Source organism: Squalius cephalus, assembly GCF_949319135.1.
Source record: "Squalius cephalus genome assembly, chromosome: 6".
Taxonomy (NCBI): Eukaryota; Metazoa; Chordata; class Actinopteri; order Cypriniformes; family Leuciscidae; genus Squalius; species Squalius cephalus.
Window position 1 is genome coordinate 1,712,838 of NC_137127.1, and position 12,970 is coordinate 1,725,807.

Genomic DNA, 12,970 nt, shown 5'->3' on the forward strand with positions numbered 1-12,970 from the left:
CGTTTCAGATCGTTAAAATAGGGCCTAGAATGTCTAAAGTGGACCATCGAAATACCAAACTATCTAATACAAACTACTTTTCTCAGGCGTGATAAAGTGAATATTTACATGCTCAGCAAGCACACACACAGATTGAGCTGCAGTGTGTTTCAGCAGAATCAGCTCAACACCTGAGATCAACACCTTCTCGAAGACAAGTGAAATTCTCAGCTTTTTACAGTGTCTGCATGTCTGAGCCGCAGCGCTTCAAGACCACGGTGCAAAACTGCATTTAATTCACATCAGACACTGAACGCAGAACATCTGCAGATCCTCAATAAAAACAGGAACATTCATTAGCTATGCTCATCGAGTTTACCCAGTTAAATCACTTGTGGTACAGTGTTTTAAAGTGAACATTTGTGACTCTGGAGCACAAAACCAGTCACAAGGGTACATTTATTTTAATTGAGATGTATCATATGAAAGCTGAATACATCTGTTAGGATAGGACAATTTTTGGCAGTGTTTATTGTGTTTCGTCTGACGCTCTGAGACACACTCGTTATGATGGAGGGAAAAAATCACTGATAATAATGATGAAAGATCACTGATTTATCACTAATAATTTGCGGCAACACATGGGATGGAAACACTGCTTTATTCGCAAATGTTTCATGCAATATTTTTTTTTTTTTAAATAGCTAGAGTTGATGTAAGATAATGAATCTCATATATGAATGTATATGAGCACCACAACTAATGATAACGACACAGACAAACTGTCATCGACTTTCAGAAGGATTTATTTTCCAGCTGATGAACGATAAAAACATTGACAGCCAATCAGAATCCTCCCTGCTTTAACCCTTAATCACTCCTAAAAAAGGACAACACTTAAGGTCTTTGGGGTCATTTTGACCCCAAACTTTTAAAGAGCGATTGCATAAGGAAATATACATTTTTTTATATGGAAACTATATATCATTTTTTTTATTTACTTCTCAACTATACATTTATGCTGTGTTTTTGTGGAAATTTTGAATTTTTTTACCTATTTACTGCACAATTACATAACTAGGCCATAAATTGTCTCATGAAAAATGATTTTTTAAAGAAAAAATCACTTAAATGATGATCTTAATTAAATCTAAATAGTTTTTGGACATTGCTCTATGTGTAAGGGATAGAATACTGACATCTGCTGGTTTGTGGAAAAACTTTAGAAATTATAATTAAAGAAAGAAAGTGCAATGACCACATATATCCAATAGAGGGCCATAGAGACTCATTCATTTTCACTTCATTGTTCTTGATGCTTCAACTTCTCCTCACAACTTTATGATATATATTTTGTGAATATTTATTTAAACATTTTGAAATACATAAAAAATCTGTATTTTTGTCAGAGTTAGAATTTGTTGTTTTCTGATATATTTTGAATTATCTGCTTTTGCAAATTATTATACATACATTTGCAGAACCATTACAAGTCACCACTATGACATGACTGTGGTGTGTGTGTGTGTGTGTGGGTGTGTGTGTGTGTGTGTGGGGGGGGGGGGGGGGGGGGGTGTGTGTGTGTGTGTGTACAAGCTTGTTCCATGTTGCATATGTGACATTTTTCAGATTTATGGCAGTTTAGTTGATTTTATTTGCCAATTTCTATAAAAATGCTCTCTGTTGCATTGACATACATGTGTGTGTTTGTGTGTGTTTGTGTGAGTGTGTGTATGAGATAGAAAGTTTGTTCCACTTTGGGTTTATTCTCTAGGACCAGACCTTGATTTAAATGTAATTTTTTTTAGATTTATGCCAGTTTTGTTTATTTTATTTGCCAATTTCTATAAAAATGCTCTCTGTTGCAGGGACATACACGTGTGTGTTTGTGTGTGTTTGTGTGTGTGTGTGTATGAGATAGAAAGTTTGTTCCACTTTGGGTTTATGCTCTAGGACCAGACCTTGATTTAAATGTAAATTTTTTTTAGATTTATGCCAGTTTTATTTATTTTATTTGCCAATTTCTATAAAAATGCTCTCTGTTGCAGTGACATACATGTGTGTGTTTGTGTGTGTTTGTGTGTGTTTGTGTGTGTGTGTGTATGAGATAGAAAGTTCGTTCCACTTTGGGTTTATGCTCTAGGACCAGACCTTGATTTAAATGTACATTTTTTTAAAATTTATGCCAGTTTTGTTTATTTTATTTGCCAATTTCTGTAAAAATGCTCTCTGTTGCAAACACATACATTTGTGTGTTTGTTTATGTGTTTGTGTGTGTGTGTGTGTGTGTGTGTATGAGATAGAAAGTTCGTTCTACTTTTTATTTATGCTCTAGGACCAGACCTTGGTTTATATGTAGAAATTTTCAGATTTATAATGGATTTAATTTTATTTTTTTGACAAACAAAATAAAAAAAAGTCATTTTTTTCATTTTCCCATTCATTTTCAATGTGGGGTCATTTTGACCCCAAAGACCTTAAAAGGTAAATTTTTTTTTACACACCTTTAGAACAACCAAATCAAGCCCAGTTTTTTTGTGCATGTTTAGATAGATTATTTAGGAAAAGTCACAGAGTTTCATGCCCCTGAGATGAAGGTAACATTTTTAAAAAATGAAGGAAAAGTCCATTGGGGTCATATTGACCCCAAAGAGTGATTAAGGGTTAAAGAGCTCGAGCATTTAAAGAGACAGACGAACTGCAGCGCACAGAGTAAACCAAATTATATCGTGATATAGTTATCATTATAGTTATTGTTCTTGGAGTGAACGGCCTTAATTAACTGTATGGATGCACAATTAAGTCGATTAAGAGGAAAAAATATGCACATCCAAATGCTCTCCAACAGGTGCAGGATCAAATGAAAGATATTTTCACGTTTCTCAAGTGTATAATAAACGCACAATACAGTTTACTTTTAAATACTGCCAGATGTCATTTTTTTCTCTCTCTTTCTCTCAGCAAAAATAAACAAATAGATTAAAAAAAGAAATCATTCAAACACTATCCACTGATTCAACTACTACCCGACCGAGGCTCTTTAAACGCTCTCGTCTCGTCCACGTCACTGTCTGAGACGAGTTTACACGCAGTTGTAGATGAGCACTGATGTGGAGACTGTGTTCAAGACTGCAGTTTAAGTTACTATTTGGACGGTGTGTGACAGAACGAGATGACACGACTCTGAGTGTGTGTGTGTGTGAGTGAGTGAGTGTGTGAGTGAGTGTGTGAGTGAGTGAGTGAGTGAGTGAGTGAGTGAGTGAGTGAGTGAGTGAGTGAGTGAGTGAGACTCACAGGCATCGTTTGTCCACCATGGAGACTGTTAATAGCAGCCTGGGCTTCAGCATGACTGGAAAACTTTACAAAAGCACAGCCTGTGGAGAGAGAGAGAGAGAGAGAGAGGTTAGTTAACTAGTCATTTTAAGGTGAAGATAATTCACTAGTATTAGACTCATGCTGTGTCAGGTTATTGCACTGGTTATTGCATTTATTTCATAAACTAATATGGCAGTATTTTAACCAAAGGAAAAATAACTCTATACAATAAGGTTTCAATAATGTACAAATTTGGGGTCAGTAAGATTCTTTTTATTTTAGGCTGGTTTATAATGAGCACTAGAGTCAGACAGACGAGAGAGATAACTGAAGCAGATTTGCTGATCCCACTGGAAGTTTCCTGATTTCTGCTGGTTTTGTTTAGAAACACAGATTAGAAGTGAATTATATGGATTCGTATAGATTTACCCATCATGACGTCCTACAGACAGAGAGTTAGAGCCTTACCACAGTAATAAACATCGAGATTAACCTTCACATTAATAACTATATCTAACATAACCTTTAAAAAAATAAAAATAAATTAAGAATAAAAATATATTGTTTGTGACGTCAAGCCAATATACACACTAAATTTAAAATCTAAAAATAATATTTATTATATTTTTAAATGCATACATATATATATATATATATACACACACACACACACACACACACACACACACACACACATATATATATATATATATATATATATATACACATTGTATATATATGCATATATAACAAATTCAATTTAATATATATTCTTTAAATATTTATTACATTTGAAATGTACATAATATATATTATCCTTTTAACTGTATATAAAAATATAAATGAGATATTTATATATACATATGCTGTGTGTGTTAACAAAAGTAAAAAAAAAACATTTATTTATTAAAAGTTTTCCCAAGTGAGAATGTACCCAAATTTGCTGTTGAATTAGTACTAAGTGAACCCCCCCCCCCACACACACACATATTTGCTGCTGGATTCCATGCAAACTTCCTCAAAGGGAAGAAAGAAAAGCAGAGAGGCCGGAGGAAAAATCAGTGTGTGAAGAAGAGCCGCTGTGATACGATCTCCTGCATCTCATTCTGAGGATTCTGCTGGTTCCTCTGAACACTTTAACCTTTCCACAGAGACTAACCGGAGCACACACATCCATCTAACAAACCCTGCAATCATCAAACCTGCGTGACCCCGATCCGCTCCAGAGCCCCAGAAACACTTCTATTTCCCGCAAACAAGATGCATTAATGCCGGAGAGAGAGACGAGGCTCGATGACACACTTTCATGAGACAGAACACTTCAGAAAACCAGAACAGCTTTAGACATGACAAGCACACTTTGAGGATTTCAAATCTGATGGTTAGGGAAAATGCTTCTAAAACACCTCTTTGATTTGAGGAGAAACATTTGGACACGAATTCATGGGATCCTAGCGCTGCTAAAGCTCCATTATTCCGGACACAAATCCACACAAACTAGAAGTGAAACACACAAGAGAAACATCATTAACAGCCAGACAGGTGTAGATGTGTCCTAATATCATAAATTACATATTTTTAATATCTTAAATGTTTCACTCAGACCGCAATGAGATTAAATGGAGAGCAAATGGAGTCCTTAAAGTTTCTCATGAGAAAAATGAACCCAGTAATCTCATGTGTAGATCTATATATTCACAAGAACACTCAACAAAAGTCTCTATATGTTGAAGCTGTGTCTAGTGTCACCAAACACAACTGCGAAAAGTTCAAGCAAGTTTCAAACACTCCGTCCATCAATCAAACCGTTAGCCCCGCCCCCAAACTCACGTGATTGACAGGTCATCATGCCACTCAAACTAACAGTTCAATGTTTCAGGAAGTCAAACTAACAGTGACTCTGAGCATGAAACTGACACGACAAAAATTAAATATTAAAAAATTTAAAACAATTTTTTTTTCTTGAATTTGCGGTTGATGTCACTTCAGGTTCAGGTTGTATACTGCAAATTTGCATTAAGTAACTTCAGTAAGTGTTTCAACAATGAATTCCCTTAGAAAACCCATAGTATTCACATGTTTGCACCATATATGCAAAAATAGAACAAATAGTGTTCTGATACTTCAAAACATGCACACATGGAGAAATTAGAGATCAGTGAAATTAATAAGAGAGATTTAAACTCAAAGTTAAAAGACAAACAAATATGAGTTGTGTTTACGACGACTACTTCAACTGTTGCTAATTATTACATAGCATGCAAATGTAATCCACTTATTCAATAATCTTATTCAATTATATTCAATAATGTATTCCTGTGATCAAAGCTGAATGTTCAGCATCATTACTCCAGTCTTCAGTGTCACATGATCCTTCAGAAATCATTCTAATATGATGATTTGATGCTCAAGAAACATTTATGATTATTATCAGTGTTGAAAACAGTGGATGTTTTGGTGGAAACTGTGATGCATTTTATTTTTCAGGATTCTTTGATGAATAGAAAGTTCAAAAGAACAGCATTTATTTGAAATAGAATCTTTTGTAACATTATAAATGTCTTTACGGTCACTTTTGATCAATAAAAGTGTTGAATAAAAGTATTGATTTCTTAAAAAATAAAAACAATCTTACTGGATTCCAAACCTTTGAACAGTAATGAATTATAATCATTATTTCCTTCTGTTGGATTTCTCTGTAATAAAGTTATGATGTAATTCCATATACTTTTGTATTACTGGTTTGGTTATAATTGTATAATTATAATTGTCTCTAAACTCTAAACAACAGCCATGTTTCCACTGTCGGGCCATAAGCGGGCGTGCTAGTGCTAGTCACCCCGGGGCTTCCTCTGGGCCTCGTCGGGGCTTCCTCGGGGCCAACGGCCAGGGTTTTTTGGCCCGTTGAATACCTTGGTCCAAAGTGGGCCGGCTCAGGCTTGAAGAGTGGTCACAAACATGATTCCATGTACCAGCTAACATCAGCATTAAAGACTTTTAACATCATTTTAGCTCAAAACTCACTTTCAGACAGCGAGTGTGTTTGTGATCCGACGTGGATTCTGATCACCATATAAGGCATAAATATGTATATGCGATGCAAAGCTTAAATGTGCTAACCATTACCATAGTAAACATGGTAAATACGACCGCTTGAAGAAATCAGACAAATCATATAGGCTATCACAATCGTGTATTTATTTTATTTGTCAGTACGTCTCGTCTCTTTATACCGGACTGTCTGATATTCATATTTAGATCCGCATATGTCATAAAATAAAGCAACTCGGGAGATTCCTCTGTTTCTCTGACTAATAAAATACCACTTTATTTCAGTGTGACTATTGTGCAATCTTGACACAGATTGATTCATTATGATCAATGAATCACTTTTTATTGCAACGTGGTAAAACATTGACGCTTGGGTTTAGGTCTTTAAGCAAACAAAAATGCCAGCAAACGGCCGCTTTTATCATGTTCGTTTTGGGATCTCGCAAGTTTCCAGTGATTTCTTTCTGATTAGTTTTCTGATAAAACTTCCAGTTGCTGGTGAAATGATGGGTTTGTGTGACGTTGGTTCAGAGAGGCGTGTTTTAGGCCTCGTTTACACTGCAGGTCTTGATGCCCAATTCTGATTTGTTTCCTTTTTCTGATTTTTTTTGACCGTCGGTTTACACGTTCTTCCAACTGTGACCCATATCCGATTCATGTGTTTACACTGACATACTATCTGAAACATTGTGCATGCTTAAAGGGTTAACTTCTCTTGCACAGATGGACGAACGTGAAATATGCTTGATGCTAGCTCTGTGATATATGCAAAGTTCGCCAAATATCGCCATGACTTTGAGGTGGAGGAGGACGAAAAGTGCCATCATTGCACATACGCTTCAGTTATTGTGTGTGAGAGAGATCTCAGGACTGGCGGGAGCATATTGTGTTTAAATATTGGCTTTAACGAGGAGCAATGGGTCCGAAATTTTAGGATGAGCAAGCCAACCTTTGATATGTTGTGTCAACGTTTGTCCACATTCTTCTCGTTTCTCTCGTCATTAAACCACGGAGACGTCGCCTAATGCCTCAGAAAATCCGATCTGCCTGTTTACATGACAGTCGCACTGGCACATATCTGATTTATATAGGATTTATTTCCACATATGAATGAGGCCTGAAACCGATCTCGAAATATCCGAATGCATGCGTTTTTTTCCTGTTTACACGGTCATAGAACACATCCGATCTGTGTCACATATGAGCAAAAAATCGGAATTGGGTCACATTTCACTGACAGTGTAAACGAGGCCTTGTGTGGAAACACAGCGTGTTTTCGGGCTCGATGCTCCAGGCCCGAGGCTATTAGCCCCGCCCCGCCTGTTTAAAGCCCTGGCTCGCACTGGCCCGATAGTGGAAACGCGGCTATAATCACAATAATAATGTTCACTCCACCAACAGAAGACAAACAAAAAAAGGGCTGATTCATATGTAAACCTCAAAACCTCAAGAGCCAGTATTGTGTGTTTGCTCCATGTGAAGAAGCGTCTGGAGGAATGAGAGAGTAAGAGGCAGAGAGTTGTGTGGGTGCTGACCCTTACTGGCCCCATCAGGCCCCCGTAGAACGGTGCACTCCTCTATCTGCCCCAACGACTCAAACAGACGCCGGACGTCGTCTTCGCTCTGCTGTTTTCCCAACATGCCCACAAACAGCTTCCGGTCCTCTGAGAGAGAGACAGAGAGAGACACAAATTACCTCACATTCGCTCATACACTAGTGTTGTCAAAAGTGCCGACTTCGGTACCAAATTTTAAAAATGTGACGTTTTGAGCGATGTTGAGTGGATTGGCCTCCGCCTCACCTCTGATTGGCCATTGTGTTCACAAGCTCATTGGATGTGTCTCTGATTGGCTACAATGATCAGCACACGGGAGTGTTTGAGAGTGTTTTGAAAGCACAAGCATGCGTCTATCAGCGGACCGGTCCTGCTTTCAAACGCTCCGGTGTGTGTCTGTGTAAGCGCTCATTGTGTAAGTCATTGATGCATTGATGTAGTCATTGATGTATATTTACATGTTTTTGAAGCGCTAATCATTGTAGCCAATCACAGACATATTTGATGAGCTCGTGAACACAATGGCCAATCAGAGGTGTTAACGCTCAACAGCGCTAAATGCGTCACGTTTTTAAAATTTGGTACCGAAGTCTGTACTTTTGCCAACACCATCATACACACAGAGTTCATGAGATCCAGCGGGATCCGTGACGTCACGAGGGTTTAGGAGGAAAGGATAACACTGCAAAACTAATATTTCGGTCTTATTTTGTGCTTCCAGTATAAATATCTAAACATTCTTAACTAGATACGTTTACTTGAGAATAGAGATGCACGATTAATCATTTAAAGATCGCAATCTTGATTCAATCTCATTCATAAATGACTGTTGTTACAGTCAATAACAAGTTGTCATGTTTGGGTATGAAACAGATTCAGTCTTTTCAGACACATTATAATAATTTCTGTCTGACAAATATTCATATTATCACATATTATCACAGAAGTACTGGGATAAAAGGTTATAGTTGGGATCTAAACACTGATGTCTACGGTAGTGATCAAAATAGAGTAAATCACCTTTTAAGAGTAACTTGGCGCTTCAAATAACGATTATATCGATTATCATTAAACCAGTAGGTGGCGACAAGTGACTGTTAAAAATGTATCTGTCATTGAATCATTCATTCAAAAGATTCACTTCAAAAATGCTGATTCATCCAGTAATGAAACAAGTGAAGTATTTAGGTGAGTCACTGAATCATTCACTCAAAAGATTCGCTTCAAAAACGCTGATTCATCCAGTAATGAGTCATTTAGGTGAGTCACTGAATCGTTCACTCAAAAGATTTGTTCAAAAATGCTGATTCATTCATAATGAAACAAGTTAAGTCTTTATGAGTGAGTCATTGAAATCAAAAATCTTCCAAATAATTTAGATTACTTAAACATTTTAAATAAACGGCAGCAATTAGCATTTTGTCAGAACCTCTAGTAAATTAGGTAATTTTGTTTTGCACTTCTAGTTGAGACAAAAATCTGTTCATGGGGTCAGAAAAATAAACTAAGTAAATAAAAGGTCTCATTTGTTAACAGTAGTAAATGCATTAACTTACATAAACTAACAATAAGCAATATATTTTACAGCATTTATTAATCTTTGTTAATGTTAGAATAAAAATATTTTTTTTGAAGTCAAGGAAGGTACACCAGCACAACAGCTCCAGACATTACGGATCAGACATTACAGATCGTACACGTTCCTATCCATTACACGAGTCTGTTTTTACTGTACTTTATTGAATGTTCGTCCAGTAGAAGCACTTCAGCTCTGTGTTAATATCATAATCCTTTCATGCCAATGAAAAAGCTGGAGAGCGTATAATCAATATTTCATGCCCTGTTAACTGTATTTTATGGTTTTGTCAGATCTTTTTGACACTGAATTCAGTAGAAAATTGCTGAATAAATCAAAAAATTCAAAAGGAAGAGAAAGCTCACAAGTGTAAAGGAGGAAAATAAGTCACTGTCGCATGTTATAGCCCTGAAATGCTGAACACATACAGGTACATTATTGAGTGTCTTTCCGATTGAGGACTGTTATTTGAAGATGTCGAGCTTCATTCGCTCATCTAAACACACCTGTATCCCCTCATTCATCATCCCCTCATCTCTTCAGGCTGACAGCTTGTATTCCCTCCACATCGAGTCTTACATAAGCTGTTTAATGGAGATTTGCACTGTATGAGCCCAGGCTCATCTGTCTTCTGTACTGTACCAGAGCTTTACATTATGCATACGAGCCTTCAGAGAGCGGTGGGATCCGACACTCATCCTGAGAGGAAGAGATCAGAGACCGCGACACACTTATTCCACACTATAGATGAGATACGGCTGAGATTTAGCCGGGATACGACTGAGATACAACTGAGATTTAGCCGTGATACAACTGAGATTCAGCCGAAATACAGCTGAGATACGCCTGAGATTTAGCTGAGAAACGCCTGAGAAACAATTGAGATTTAGTCGAGATACTGCAAAAATACAACTGAGATTTAGCTGAGATACAACTGAGATACAACTGAGATTTAGCTTAGATTTAGCTGAGATACAACTGAGATACAACTGAGATTTAGCCGAGATACAACTGAGAATTAGCCGTGATACAACTGAGATTCAGCCGAAATACAGCTGAGATACGCCTGAGATTTAGCTGAGAAACGCCTGAGAAACAATTGAGATTTAGTCGAGATACTGCAAAAATACAACTGAGATTTAGCTTAGATTTAGCTGAGATACGGCTGAGATACAACTGAGATTTAGCTTAGATTTAGCTGAGATACAACTGAGATACAACTGAGATTTAGCCGAGATACAACTGAGATTTAGCTGAGATACAACTGAGATTTAGCTGAGATTTAGCTGAAATACAGCTGAGATACAACTGAGATTTAGCTGAGATTTAGCTGAAATACGGCTGAGATACAACTGAGATTTAGCTGAGATTTAGCTGAAATACGGCTGAGATACAACTGAGATACAACTGAGATTTAGCCGAAATACGTCTGAGATACAACTGAGATACAACTGAGATTTAGCTTAGATTTAGCTGAAATACGGCTGAGATACAACTGAGATTTAGCTGAGATTTAGCTGAAATACGGCTGAGATACAACTGAGATTTAGCTTAGATTTAGCTGAAATACGGCTGAGATACAACTGAGATTTAGCTGAGATTTAGCTGAAATACGGCTGAGATACAACTGAGATTTAGCTGAAATACGGCTGAGATACAACTGAGATACAACTGAGATTTAGCCGAAATACGTCTGAGATACAACTGAGATACAACTGAGATTTAGCTTAGATTTAGCTGAAATACGGCTGAGATACAACTGAGATTTAGCTGAGATTTAGCTGAAATACGGCTGAGATACAACTGAGATTTAGCTGAGATTTAGCTGAAATACGGCTGAGATACAACTGAGATTTAGCTGAGATTTAGCTGAAATACGGCTGAGATACAACTGAGATTTAGCTGAGATTTAGCTGAAATACGGCTGAGATACAACTGAGATACAACTGAGATTTAGCCGAAATACGTCTGAGATACAACTGAGATACAACTGAGATTTAGCCGAAATACGTCTGAGATACGTCTGAGATTTAGCTGAGAAACGCCTGAGATACAACTGAGATATAGCAGATTGAAATAATACAAGTATTAAAATGTAAATTTAAAGCATGAAAAATAATGTAATTAATAATAATTAAAAATGTATATATAATGATTAATGTAATTAAATAATGTAATTAAATGTTCTGTCCTGTAAAAATATTATATATATTGTCTATATAATAGAAGTAAAGCAAATAATAATATTATATATATATATTCACTACTGTTTAAAAACTTGAGGTCAGTAAGAAATTAATGTTTTTATCAATCAGCTATAATGTATTAAATGTATTATAATTTACAAAACATTTATGTTTCAAATAAATGCTGTTCTTTTGAAATATCTATTCATCAAAGAACCCTGAATAAAAAAAAAAAATCACGGTTTAATATGAAGCAGCAAAACTGTTTTCAACATTGATAATAATAAGAAATGTTTCTTGAGCATCAAATCATCATATTAGAGTGATTTCTGACGGATCATGTGACACTGAAGACTGGAGTAATGATGCTGAAAATTCAGCTTTGATCACAGGAATAAATTACAGTTTAACATATATTTACATATTTAATATATTGTATAATAGAAATAGATTGTAATAATTTTTCACTATTTTTACTGTATTTTTGATTCAAACGTGTTACTGGTAGAGTAAGAGTTGTCATTAAACAGCTCATAAGAAATTAACAATTTCAACTCATTTCAAATGCAAGGCTTAGCCAATCACAACAGACGTTTATATAGAGAACTCTTAAAGGCACAGTAGCACAAACAGCCTGTGAGATTATAGTGGACCTCGAGGGAAAAATGGAAAATGAGCAAGATCTTGTCTGATTTTGTAGGTAATTGTAAATCAATTGCATATAAATAATAATAATAAAAACAAAAGTTTATTTTACATAGCGCCTTAAAAAGTAGATTCTCAAAGCGCATGTATAAATACATCTCTTTATACATATTTATGCATATCAAAAACACAATACGTCTAAGTAAAGAAAATAAATAAACCAAACAGTCAAATAAAACCTAACCTAAAAAAGCATGTTTTATGATAAGATTTGAAACGAGCAAGACGGTGTCTGGCCGCACACTGGATTCAGTGCAGACTGCAGAAGTCTATCAAAACATCTGATTATTTTCTGGATTGCATAGTGCAAAAAGTGCAAAGTGAATTAAAAACAAGTGAACGGGAGCAAACGTTTCAGCACACTGCTGTCTCCAGCGCTCACTCTGCAACAAACATTCACCCTCTTCTTGATAAATGAGCAATTAGGGGTCATCAGCTGAAATTAATTAACACAAGTACAACTCTAATCACAGGAGGAGCTCCAAGAGTCTGAGAGTCGGCATGCATGACCAGGAGTTCAATTATAGCAACTAAAAAACAGAGTATAAAAACTATGCATATAAGACAAAATTCACAAAGAAAGAAAAAAGAAAAAATAAATC

At 36.1% G+C, this 12,970-nt stretch overlaps 1 protein-coding gene across 4 annotated transcripts in view; it reads right to left on the reverse strand.

Moving 5' to 3' along the window:
* The window catches only part of celf6 (CUGBP Elav-like family member 6), a 131,417-nt gene that overhangs the window by 32,273 nt on the left and 86,174 nt on the right, over window positions 1-12,970 (reverse strand). For 2 of the 4 annotated variants that reach the window (XM_079873865.1, XM_079873864.1), the window contains exons 4-5: window positions 7,881-8,009; window positions 3,274-3,353 (exon numbers count right to left, since the gene is read on the reverse strand). In XM_079873865.1, coding sequence (XP_079729991.1) covers window positions 3,274-3,353; window positions 7,881-8,009 — 209 coding nt within the window. The remainder of the gene's footprint in view (window positions 1-3,273; window positions 3,354-7,880; window positions 8,010-12,970) is intronic. The other 2 variants (XM_079873866.1, XM_079873867.1) reach the window with 2 other exon arrangements.